Source organism: Aphelocoma coerulescens, chromosome 13, assembly GCF_041296385.1.
Source record: "Aphelocoma coerulescens isolate FSJ_1873_10779 chromosome 13, UR_Acoe_1.0, whole genome shotgun sequence".
NCBI lineage: Eukaryota > Metazoa > Chordata > Aves > Passeriformes > Corvidae > Aphelocoma > Aphelocoma coerulescens.
Genome location: NC_091027.1, coordinates 17,224,533 through 17,237,192, shown reverse-complemented (window position 1 = coordinate 17,237,192; position 12,660 = coordinate 17,224,533). Strand labels below are relative to the sequence as shown.

The following is a 12,660-nucleotide window of genomic DNA, read 5'->3' as shown; positions in this document are numbered from 1 at the left end:
TCCTCGCCCCCCCATCCCAACAGCCCTTGGCCCCAAGGCTGCATGAAGGCACAGACAGGAGAGCTGGCACCACTGGGCACCAGACGTGGCTGGGAATGGGCTGGGAAGGGAGGGATGAAGGGTCTGGGTAGTCCCAGCAGCCTGGGAAGGGTCTGAGTGGCAGAGCCCAACCCTCCCAGTGCACGGCAGAGAAACGTGGGTCTTGCTCAGGTTGCTTTGAGCTCTTGGTTTAGAGCTGTGTGTCCCAGGGAAAGGGGGACTGTGCACCACCAGCCAGCTCAGGATGGGCAGCACTTCAGACCCTTTTCCTTCCTTGTAGTCTTAGTGAGGGCATGAACACACGAACTGCTGTGCTGAGCCTCACCAGCCCCTGCATTACGGCTGTGCCCCACTGTCGGCGGGACACCCAAAGCCCGACATCCCCTAAATGCCCTGTGGGATCACAAAATCAGACTGGAGAGGGGCTTGAATCGTAGAATCCTACAATGGCTTAGGCTGGAAGGGTCCTTAAAGCTCATCCAGTGCTCCTCGGTCTCCCACTTCCACACCAAAGGAGCTCTCTCAGCCTCTCCCACCCTGCCTTGGGCTTGGATCATTTTGGTGGCTCCCATATGGCCCTGCTTCTGTAGCAGTGAGGAGCCCAAAATCGGGCACAGTGCTCCAGGTGTGGATCTGCCACAGGGGAATTGAGGGCAACCTCTTGTCCAGCTGGCTACAACCTTACCAGTAAAACCAGTCAGCCTCCATCACAGCAAGGGTGCACCGGTGATTCACGTTCAACCTGACACCCCCACGTCCTTTTCTGTAACCTTACTGCGCCCAGTGCTCCCGAATTTTGCACAAAGAGCCCCAAAGCTGTGTGCCTGCTCCTCACAATGCCACGGAGAAAAGCTATTTTAGAAATGCCTTAGCACTGCAAAAAAAAAAAAAAAAAAAAAAAAAGGTATTGAACTCACTTCTCTAAGCAGGAAATTCGAGTGTCTCAATTACTTGCAGCGCAATCATCCAGAATTCAGAGGCACAGAAAAAAACCCAAGGGCTGTAATCTAAAAACATCCAAAAATAACTTCTCGCAGCTGATGGCCAGACCTGGCTGCTTTCCACGGCTATAGGATGGGGCTGTGAGTCACAGCTGTGAATCACTGACTCAACAATGAGCAGCCTTCCCTGCCCTGCTCCCCCTGCCCGGGGTGGGCACACCCAGAACCCCCCCTTGCCACTGCTCCCCACTCGTGCACAGCCTTGGATGCTGCTGCAGGGAGCCTGCCCGGAATGGGAGGGCTGATTCCTATGGAAATACTCCAAGGACTTGCTGGTTTTAATACAAATGCTGTTGATTCAATAGGGTGTTTTTCTAAAAACCCATCCCCCATAGGACAGGGGGGTTTTTTTCTCTCTGTTCAGTTCTACTCTACACTTCAAAGCTCAGAAAAGAGCTGGCTTTCATTTTCAGGAACGCTTCCAGCGTAGCTAGAACTGGAGAGAAGGAATCAAAGCCACATTTGAGACAAACCCAGGGGTGCAGGGCCTTAAGGGGCTCAGGGCGTGGTGGACACGGAGCACAGGACAGGGGCTGGGGCAGGAGAGGCAGGAACAGCCCCTGCACGACCTGGAGATGCCTTCAGTGAACCTGGCTACATGGAATTCATGGAACAACCAGACAAAGGGCTTTTCTGGCAGCCCTGCACTGCATCCATCTGCATCCCAACACCGCCCCATTACCGAGAGCACCCACACCAGGGGGGCACTCGGGTGCTTTGCTCATCAGCTATTTTGCAGCACCCTCAGCCATCAGGTCCCTTTTTATCTTCCACTTCCAGCACGAAATTATTCCACTTCGAGCACAGAATTATTCATTTCCTTGCGGGGTTGCCATGGAGCTCGTCACTATGGCAGCCAAAGGCCTCGCAAACATTTATTTGCACAACTGCCCGATGGATTCCTGAAAAATTGTTTTCCTTGCTCTGCAGCTGGAAACACGAGTCACAGCAGCGCCACAACAAACTGGGAAAGTTTATTCGTGCCAGAGCAGTGCTGTCAGAGCCCCGGGGCATGGAGAGGGCAGCTCAGTGCCCCGAGGACGAGACCTCGGCACCTTGAGGCACCTGGCAGGGCTGTGGGCAGTGCTTGGGCTGGGGATTTTCCCGGGGTATCCTCAGCATCCTCTCTCCTCTCTTATTTGGGCCTTTCTGGCTCCTATGGCAGTGCCCTCTCCCAGCCAGGACCTCTCCCAGCCCGTGGTCCCCACTGCTCCCAGGTTCTCCCACTCCGGGCAAGGGGATGTGACTGGGATTTCCTTCTCCCGGCCTCTTCTCCTTTCACTCCCATTTACACCCCAGCCCCGGATGCTGCTCCCACTTTCCCTGGGACAGCGTCCTGCTCTCCCCTCCCCACCCAGCTCCCAGAGCCAGGGGTATCTTCAAGCCCATTCCTCCAGCCCCCTTCCCGAGCAGGCCCTGCTCGCCGCAGGCTGCCGCCCTGCCTAAGCCCCGCTGCGCTGCTCTTTCCTCCCTCCCAGCTTCCTCCCCATCCCCCCCGCTGCCTCCCACACACGGCTCCAGCCGGAGGCAGCAGCAGCAGTAAAATCTCAGCCTGAACATTCCCAGGCTGGCAAAGTGACAAGTGAGAGGGAGCAGATCCGTGCCCGCCGGTGCTGAGCCTCCGCTGTGCTCGAGGCGTGCGGGGACACGGCCCCGCGTCTGGGGACACAGCCCGGGGCGAGCATCCCTCTGTCCCACTTCCCACGACCACGTCCCGCAGCCCACCGCCCTCCCCCAGCCTCCGAAAAAGCGGGACCAGCTCCAAAATTGCCACAATTTCCTGTCCTTCTGCCTTCCCTGACAGAGGATGCTGCCAGCCCTTCCCCCACGTTCCCTCGGCTCCGCACATTCCCGGCCACTTCTGTAACTCAATTACAAGGCCTGGAGGGAGCCTGGATGAAGCCCAGCTTTAAGATCATGACTTTGCAAAGATGGAATTGAAAATGTGAGCAAGGAAGTGTGAGTGGGGGGAAGATTTCCAGCCTCCCAAAGCACCGGAGAGCTTTTACTTCCATCCCGCGGAGCTGCTGGGATGCTGCTCTGCTGGATGAAGGCAGAACAAAAGCCCACAAAGTCTCTAAAAGTGGGGCCAGGGCAGTGTCCCTTCTCCCTGGAACTCTTCTAACCCTCCTGAAGGAGACAGAGCCGAGAGCAGGAATTATTTCCCCCGGGCTATCCTGCCACCACCTGTGTCCCAGACATGCCAGGAAGGATATTTTGAGAAATTCTTTGGAAAGGTTGCTGTGCCTGTTTTTCAGATCCATCTCCGCAGCCGGCCACGGCGCGTGCTCAGCTGCGCAGGAAGCAGATGGAGAGAGAAAAATTAAACTAATGCACGTAGCACCTGTTAAATTACCTAAAATAGCATTTCCGTACATAAAACTGGTGATGAAACTCCTGACATTCATTCTGGGGGCTGTCCACAATGAGAAACACATCCCATCGCTGGGGTATTTCCCCTTCTCCACAAAAGACTTTTTGGCTTTTGTCCCACTTGGCAGGATCTGGAGGGTTCAGACTTCAAGGGCCATGACGAATGCAGATAAAGGGATTATTGGCCCAGAATGGTCCATAAGGGAAGGAAATACTCTGTTAAAAAGGGCTATGTGATGTAGAAAGAAGCCCAAATACTGAATCTGCTGATATTTGGGGTGTTAATAGACAAAAGGGTGGAGCCTGCCAGCAGGAGGGCTCACAGGTGGCACAGGGGACCAGCTCTGCGGTCTCCTGACTATGGAAGGAGAGGTGGGGTGGGACCAGGACACATCTCTATTGAACCTTCAGCTTCCAATCCCAAGATCAGATCAGCTCTGCAGGAGGAGGGGAAGGGAGAGCAGTTATCCAGGGACAAGTCCTGCTCCCAGCATCCAAACAGCTCCTGCCTGTCCCAGCACCCCAAATCCACTCCAAAACTGCACCACAAGGCTGCAGCCCATGCTCAGAGCAAAGCCAGACTCTGGGCAGCCTCACAGTCCTTTTAAAGCAATGTTTTCTCTGCAGGCTTTGATTGGAAATCCCAGTAATAAAATCACAGAATTGTTTGATTGGAGAAGTCCTTTGAGGTCATTGAATCCAACCATTAACCCAGCACGGACAACTCCAGCACTAACCCACGCCCCACGTGCCACATCTGCACAACTTTTAAATCCCTTCGGGGATAGAGACTCCACCACTGCCCTGGCAGTCTGTTCCAACACCTGACCACCCTTCCAGTGAAGAAATTTTCCCTAATATCCAATCTAAACTTCCCCTGGCACAACTTGAAGCCTTTTCCTCTTTCTGTCCCTGTTCCCTGCAGAGCCAGACCCCCCTGGCTGCCCCCTCCTGTCAGGGACTTGTGCAGAGCCACAAGGTCCCCTCTGAGCCTCCTTTGCTCCAGGCTGAGCCCCTTTCCCAGCTCCCTCAGCCATTCCTGGGGCTCTCCAGCCCCTTCCCAGCTCCGTTCCCTGCCCTGGACATGCTCCAGCCCCTCCAAGCCATGAGGCTCTGAGCTGTCTTCAATCTTTTCAGTTTCACAACCCACTGGGTCAAACCCGACAGATAAAACAGTCTGGCCTTTCCTGGGCTTCTGTGGTTCCCTCCAAGGTGTTTGCTGACCAAAAGCCACACAAACAGGCTGGGGACTCGTGTGGGCTTCATCACTGCTCATGAACAACCACCCCAAATACTCAACAAAAAGGCAACTTCTCTCCCAGGCTCCCCAGGACCTGGCAGAAGTTGGTGATTTGAGCTGTACAGCCCCAGAGGATTTGGCAGGGGGAAAACCCCTTCAGAGCAGAGCTGCTTCTGCACTCAGAGATTCACAGCCCACATTAAAGCACAGCAGCTCTCAGTCTTAGGAGAACACCGTCACTTAGATTATGGCTGTTCCTTCAAAGCCATGACCTCAAATAGATTTCCAGAGGCTGCCGTGGCTTTTTCAGGCTGCAGGGCTCCACTCACACCTTCCCCAGGCCTTGGGGCGGCAGCTGAGAGCAGCTCCACACTCCCCACGCTGCAGGAGTTGTGGAGGAACCACTACCTACTCAGTACTGAACAGGCAAACAAACACAACCCAGCCAGAAGAAGCAGGAATTTTAGGCCAGAGACTGTTACAACTTTATCATTCACCTGCCAAACGTGTGCAACCGCACCTGGCACAGCAAATGCCACTGCTGCCTTAACCCCGGGGTGCACTTGGGAGGGCAACGTGAGGATTGTAATGATTTCCTAAACTTCCCACAGCGGCACTTCCCTCTGCTGCTCCTTTTGCTCCTGTCAGTGAGCAGCCTGTCCAGCAGCCCTGCCTGGCACGTGCCCATTCCCACGTTTGCCATGAATGAGCAGAAGGCAAATCCATCAGTGTTTATCTGCACAGCCCCACCGGTGCCCTGCGCTTTGGAGCGCTTGCTCCTGGATCCACTACAGCCCCACACGAACTCGCAGCGTAAATTCCTGCGCCTTTCCAACGCCCACAGACACCCCTGTGGCCCCCGGGGCTGCAAGTGTTTATTTTTAGGAAGGATGTGGGCAAAGCCCGCAGCTGTGGCCAGTTGTCCTCCTGCTGGGCATCCACCCCCGTGCTGTGTAAGCCCAGGAATGTCCGTGTTTCCCTCTCTCCGCTCCTCTGGCCCCAGCTGCTCTGGGATGTTCTCCTCAGACACACATATGGGGTCAGTGTCCTGGTACACTGTCGTGCACCCCAAAAACACACCACAACCCCCCCCTTGGCAGTACCTGCATGCTTTGAGCCACGAGAACACCCCTGAGAGCTCAAAGGACTACTCTTTATTCCTCTCCCCAGCCCCCAGCACGCACAGGCAGCCTGTTGACAGCCCTGCAAGCCCAACTCTTGGAGTTCTTGCGTGAAAACAAAACAAAGAATGAAAAAAAAAACCAACCCTCTTTTCCTTCCTGGCTCTCTCCTGCTGCAGCATCTCCGCTGCCAGCCCCAAGCCCCTCATGCTGTGGGTGGGGGGATGATGGCTGGGGTCAGACAGGGCAGCTGGGGTGCTGTTTGATAAACAAGTGAAGGGAAGTGAACATCACTATTGGCTGTGCTCAGCCTGGGAGGGGAAGCCTGGCTAGCAACAGCTTTGGGAAGCATTAACAAAGGGGGATTCAGGATTGGAGAAAACCAATGGAAGGGGGGTGCGAAATGGCAACTCTGCCTCTTCTCTACACGCTTTGCTCCTCCCTCCCCTGGAGTTGCTATGGATTCTCACACTGCTTCCCACCTCCTTGTGAGTCCCCTGCTGCTGTCTCTGGGGTGTCTCCTGCCCGGGATCTCCTCCCAACCTGTCCACACAGCCCAAAATTGTCCTCACTCCTGCCACGAGATGCCCAGGACATACTGGCTCTTCCCAGCCTGGCCTGTGTCACCCTCCCACGCCCACCTGTGAGCAGCACAGAGCCCTCCCCATCCTCCAGGAAGGAAATCCTGACTTCAGCCCGGTGTTTTCCTGAACAAGTCATCACACAGACACCAAAACAAAGAGCAGCCAGGGTCAGGCAGCACCATGAACATGCAGGGGACAACAATGAAAACCAACCAAAACAACAAGATGGGTCCTTTGCAGCAGCCGCAGTCCCTGCATTCTCCTCCCATACACCACCAGCCTCCTCCCACAGGGAAACCCCACACTGATGATCCCACAGGGATATCCTGCAGTGCTGCTGGACCATTCATTTACTCCACTTGGGCCAATTCATCACTGTAATCTCCGCTAGAGCCACTGATCTGATTTGTCTGGGAATGGCATCTGCTGCTCGGAATCACTCTGGATTCATTTACATTTGCCCAGCGACAGCGACAGTGTTCGTTTTTTTAAGAAAAACAAAACACAAACATCATTAAATTAATCATCCTATCCTCCTATTTCTCCCAAACAAGATTAATTGTGAATTGTTTTGCTCAGGTCTGCCTCGCTACCACATTTTCAGAGCATATTGTCTGAGCTCTTATCTCCTGAGCATGTGCACCAGAGCTCTCCCGTGTTTCAGAACAAAGAGCAGATTCCCTTTGTTGTCCCAGAGCAGCAGCGATGTACGAGATCAAGAGCTTGTCCCTGCCTCACTGAGCTTCCCCTGTTCTGCCTGGTCCCAGGTGCCCAGAGACATGTGGGATTTGTTGTGATGGGCAGGGCTATGCAGAGAAAATACAGGATTGTTTCTTCCCCAGCTCCCATGGAGACAGCAAGGGAGAAACCCCAACACGGGTTTGAGCTTGTTTCTGGCTTAGGGTCAGTGCCAGGCTCCATCCAAACCCCTGGCCTAAGCTGATGCATCTTTATTGTTATTAAATTTGGGTCAAATCAAGTTAAGAGCACATCCTGTTTTTTGCTTCTCAGCTCCAAGGTGGCTGTGCTCCCCAAGCACCAAGCAGAGCCCTGCAGTTCAGAGAGCTCGTGCTGCTACAGAGCTTCACCTGTCAGCACGAGCCACATCTGTACCGGGTTTAGCATCACAGGGAGAACAGAGAGCTGGGCTCAGGCAGCTGCACTTGCCCCCTCTTTAATACCTGTACTACCAAGCAGGACCTGGGAATTCACACACCAGGCATCAAAACGCCGGGAATAGCACGGGAACAGCACAATGGGGAGTGGGCTGCTTTCCAGGATCTGCCTGCTTGATCACCAGGGAGATGCCAGGGCTGGGCACTGAACACATGAGAGCATTTTCTATTTCCATCCTTTAATACTGTCACACAGGTCTGGAATAAGAACATCCCCCTTCATTTAACTTCAAACAGCATGAAAGAAACAGAGGGGGAAAAAATCTTCAAGAGCCGTTTTGTTGCAAATGTGGACACAGGCAAGTGGGGAAAGCCAGCAGGAATTAAAATCCACTGAGCTTTTCAGTTATTTCAGCAGCAGCCTGTGCTTGGACAAAGTCTCTTTCCAAAGCCAGGGTTCAGCCCATGCTGTGGGACCCCTGTCACAACAGGCACTGACATGGGGCTCTGAGTGACCTGATCCAGGGGAAGGTGACCCTGTCCATGGCAGGGGGTGGAAAAAGCTGAGCTTTAAGGTCCCTTCCAACCCAAACCATTCTGAGATTCAAGAGCAGCTGTTCCAGGGACTGTCCCGGGCACCCAGGTCACAGCTCCTCAGCAGTGACACCGTGGCCCATGCCCCAGAACTATCATGTCACACCACTTCAGCTCCCCACAAACAGCCTGAGCCTGCCTTTCCTCTTGCCCTCTCTCTTCCCACGCCATGAGTTGCTGCTGTCTCCTAGGCACTGGGAAGGGGATGGAGCTTGTGAAGAGATCCAGGCAGAGGCTGGGAGCTGGGCTGAGTGTCACGGTCCCATGACCTGAGAAAAGTCCCTGTCACTGAGCTAAGGGGGCCTGGACTGCATCAGCTCTGTGCCTTGAAGAGCCCCAGCATGATGCTACAAGAGGCAGCAGCAGAGCTTGCTCTGATGGCGCTCATTTACTGCCTTCTCCCAGCAAAACAATTACAGCAGCTGTGGTGCACTTCTGCATTAACAGGGCCTTGTTAATTGTCATTGGAACTGGAGCGGAAATGCTTAGGAAGATGTTCCTTGATTAAAACGTTGTCAGTGATGGGGAATTCAACAAACCTCTGAGAAAACTATTCCAGCTAAAGCTTTGTTTTAAAGTCCAAGGGCAGCTTCTACTATGAACACTTTTATCTAATTACATCAAACCCTCACTCCATTTTAGCTTTATCAGCTGGAAGAGCCTCATAGCAAAGTTTAATCACTTCAACAAGTTGGCTCTAGCAATCTCTTAATTTTCTGATAAGATGAATTACAGAGCCAGACCCAGGGAAAGAGTCAGGCACAAGCAGCTGCTGCAGATGTTTAACTGCAAGCTCTGACACCAAAATCCAGCACCCAGTACTCCCATGTCACCATTTTAACCTCCACAGTAGGCACCAGGAAGGACAGAGCACAGAGCCTGACCCAGCCAGATGAGGAAGCACATCACCCAAATTTACTCCTGATTGCTCCAAGAGTGTAATCCTCAGGTATTCCCCAAAAGCTATGGTCTTTTCACATATAAATACCCTGGAGCCAGTCTCAGCACACACAAAACCTCTGGTTGGGGTATTCACAGAGAAAGGTAGAATTCAGTTCTTTCTTTCAAGGGAGTTCACCCCCTGAAGGGGATCCCTGTTCCTGCTCATGAGCCACGAGGGAAGATGTGAGAGGCAAAGAACAAGATTTTGTTGTCAGTGGTCTCTCAGTGTGGACCAAGACAAGCAAACCTTGGTGGGCCAGAGGCAAGAGAGCGCCAGTCAAGAGCAGGGTACTCGCTTGGGAGGTCCCTGCTCTGCTGCTGGGGCTTCTTTTCTGACCTCACACACACCTCACGGAGAGGTGGTGGAACCTCCCTCACTGGGGATATCCCAGAACTGTCTGGACACAATCCTGTGCTGTGTGCTCTGGGATGACCCTGCTGAGTAGGGAGGTGGAACCAGGTGAAGCTCTGTGGTCCCCTCCCTCCTGAGCCATTCTGTGGTTCTGTGAACACACCTCAGCAGCACAGAGCTCAAGGTTCCACCACTGGCAAAGGGAGTGATTTCCAGTGGCCTCCACGAAGGGAGCAGAATTAAGATTTTTGACTCAGGAAGGAATTTACTCAAATGCCCAAAATCTGCTTCAGCAAAGAAGCCTTTCTCTGTGAAACCCATTGTCCAGTCCTTTGACCATCTCACACCTTCACCTGGAGTTCCTTCCAGTTCCTGAGGTGCAGACACCAAAGCCAGACACACCAGTGCCAAGAGCAGCTGTCACACCCCCAGCAAACCCAGCTGCCACAGGAGCAGCCCTATTTCTGACTCCATCGACACCCGTCCTCAGAGCTGCCACTCATGGACTTCCCAGCACTGAAAGTGGCACACAAAGAAAAGAAACCTTCATCCCACAGATAAATGAAGAAAGAGCCACTTACCCACTTGTTCCAGGTCTCTGGGTCTGAGAGAAGCGCCAATCTGTGTTAGGCTGAGCTTGCTGCAAAGAAAAAGAAGAGTTTTAATACTTCCGTTCTTGCCTTTGGAAATGAAAGCGAATTGATCCTGGATTATTTCAGTCTGGAGTATCAGCATGTTCTGTCCAAGTGAAGCAAATCAATTAGAACAAAGAGAAAGCTCCCCCTCCCCCTTTCTGGAGTATTTCTGAAGCAGCATGAACACCAAAAAGCATGACAAAAACTGTTCAGAGAATAATCTTCCAAAGCAGCTCAGGAAACCAGGCTGTGAAAGAAATGAAGCATGAAATAAACTGATAAGGGCATGAATCCAGCAGGAGCAGTGGTACCACAATAATGAGCTTGGAGGAGGAAGGGGGGTGTGAGGGGGTGGCAGAGTTAATTGATACTGAGAAAGATGCTTTTAATACTCTAAGGTAAAATGGTAACAGACCTTCCTAATCTCTCCTTCTGCTGTCCTTAAAAAGGCCTGCCTGAGGTCTTGTTTTCAGGCATTGGGTGTGAATGACTTTTCCTAGATGCTGTGGCCTTGCAGCACTACAATATTTCTGTCCACAGACAGCAGAATAAACTTCCGACAGCAAGAGGAAAAAGCATTATTTGTTTAGGAGACACAATAACCTTCAGACACAGCAGCACACTTTGTAACCTCATTAAGAAGCCCCCGTATCGCTCTCTGCCCGTGTTATTTTACCACCAGACAATGAACATTTTGTAAATAAGGAAGGACATGGAGTAAGCTTGTATTTTCCTGTTTGAATCACGCCTTTGTGGGAAGCACTAAATAGCACAAACTGTTTCTGTCAGGAAAACGCACTCTTCCGAAAATCATAATCATCTTAATTAACTGCAGGGTGATGACATACTACCTGGAAAGGACAACACTTCCCTCAGCTATTTTAGGAATGAGCAGCTCACAGTCCATACATAGTGGAACACCAGTTTTATAGGATTGTTCTGCTTGTACATGCAAGTACTAAGGAAAAGTGAAGACGAGTAGAGCTGACCTAGATTCTTATTTAGTAGATGTGCTCTCACTAATTTCTCTGCAGCTTTGATGATACTCATGAAAGAAGATATTAGAATAAATTACTCCCCTAAAATAGATGCCCCACTGGTCCCCATGCTGCATGCAAATGAAGCTGTTTAAAGACTTGCCCTCCAGATTTCAGATACGCATTTTTGCACAGGCTGACACACAATACTGCACTAGATAAGCCCTTCCCAATATTTTGAATAGCCCTTCCATATTCTGAATTCCTGTTGTAATTACCATTTTCAAATTTAGGGCAGGCATTTGTGACACTAAATTGCTTTACTTTTTATAGCCCAAAGTTATAAAAGCTCCAGCTAAACACAGTCACCTACATCTATACTTAGGCAGCTGAGTACAAACAGCTCAAGTTTTCAAAGCTTGCTGCTCCTCAGCCTCTGCAAGCCCAAGGGCACGTAAGGTCACCAGGATCTTTGTGAATAATGCCACTGCTGACATTTCAGTATTTTAGTGCTCAATACTGAATTCAGCTCCTTGCTCAAGCTGGAAAATGATCCCTTGCCGAGGCACAGTCAGTAATGAATAACACCTGGAGCTTAAGAAATGAGAGATTTCTACAGTGCACCTCTAAAACTGAGCAAAAGAAACACAGGCAGACTTTCCTTCCAGATAACCTCCCCCGCACCACAGTTCATACGCCACGGAGGAAAAAAGGGGTTAAACAGAACCAAGAAGTTAAACCCCCAAACAATCTGTTCCCAACCACGCTAAGAATCACTTTAAAAAGAAACAAGTACGAGCGGGGCCAAGGGGAAACACTCCACTGCTACAAACACAGAGTCTTTGATCCTATAGTGCTGCTCAGCCCCTTCCCCCACCTCCACCAAGCCGAGCCAAAACTTTCACCTGCCACCTGCCAGGAGGTGACAGTGACACATGTTCCCTGAGGCCACCATCTTAGGAGGAAGGACAGACAGGGAACAGCCAACTGGCCTGGATATGACAAACTGTTGCACTTAGCAGAGAGGACAGTGAGAAACAGCCATCTCTTACCCCATCGCAGGGACTCGCTAAGGTGCTGGTCACCTGCTCATAGGCAGCCACGGTCTCCGCAGTGCTAGAATGGCTGAAGGGCTTTACAAAGAGGAAATCGCTCTGGTCAGACATGGGCGAGAAACAAGAGGTGTAATTCTGTGCCTGGGAGGTCAAGCCCGCTCCTCCCACGTCCAGGTACTTGATGAAGCCATCTGGCTTCATCTGCCCTCGGAAATGGGAGGCGGGCTTGCGGCCAGCCCCTCGGCAGCAACCCGCAAAGGTCCAGCTGGCACTGCCAGCTTTGAGACACCGGGCAGCCACCAGCCCAAACATCACGCAGGACACGAGGGAGATGGACACCAAGGAGATGATGAGGTAAAGCGTTAGGTTGGTATCCTCGGGAGAAGACTGGGGGAGGTCCAAGGACTTGGAGAAGTCCTGCACGCTGTTTTCCTCTGGAGAAATGACTATTACCACAGAGGCCGAGAGGGACGGGGTGCCATTGTCCCTCACTTCGACCACCAGCCTGTGGGAATCTTCTGACTCCCTGAGAGCCTGTGCAACCCTTATCTCTCCAGAGCGGCGTTCCACTTGGAAAGGCAAAGCCTCAGCAGACTCCTGCAGCTGGTAGGACAGCCAGGCATTATGGCCAC

At 52.1% G+C, this 12,660-nt stretch overlaps 1 protein-coding gene across 1 annotated transcript in view; it reads right to left on the bottom strand.

Moving 5' to 3' along the window:
- The window catches only part of LOC138118390 (protocadherin gamma-B5-like), a 105,149-nt gene that overhangs the window by 10,468 nt on the left and 82,021 nt on the right, over window positions 1–12,660 (bottom strand). The window contains exon 5 of the mRNA XM_069029322.1: window positions 9,943–10,001. Coding sequence (XP_068885423.1) covers window positions 9,943–10,001 — 59 coding nt within the window. The remainder of the gene's footprint in view (window positions 1–9,942; window positions 10,002–12,660) is intronic.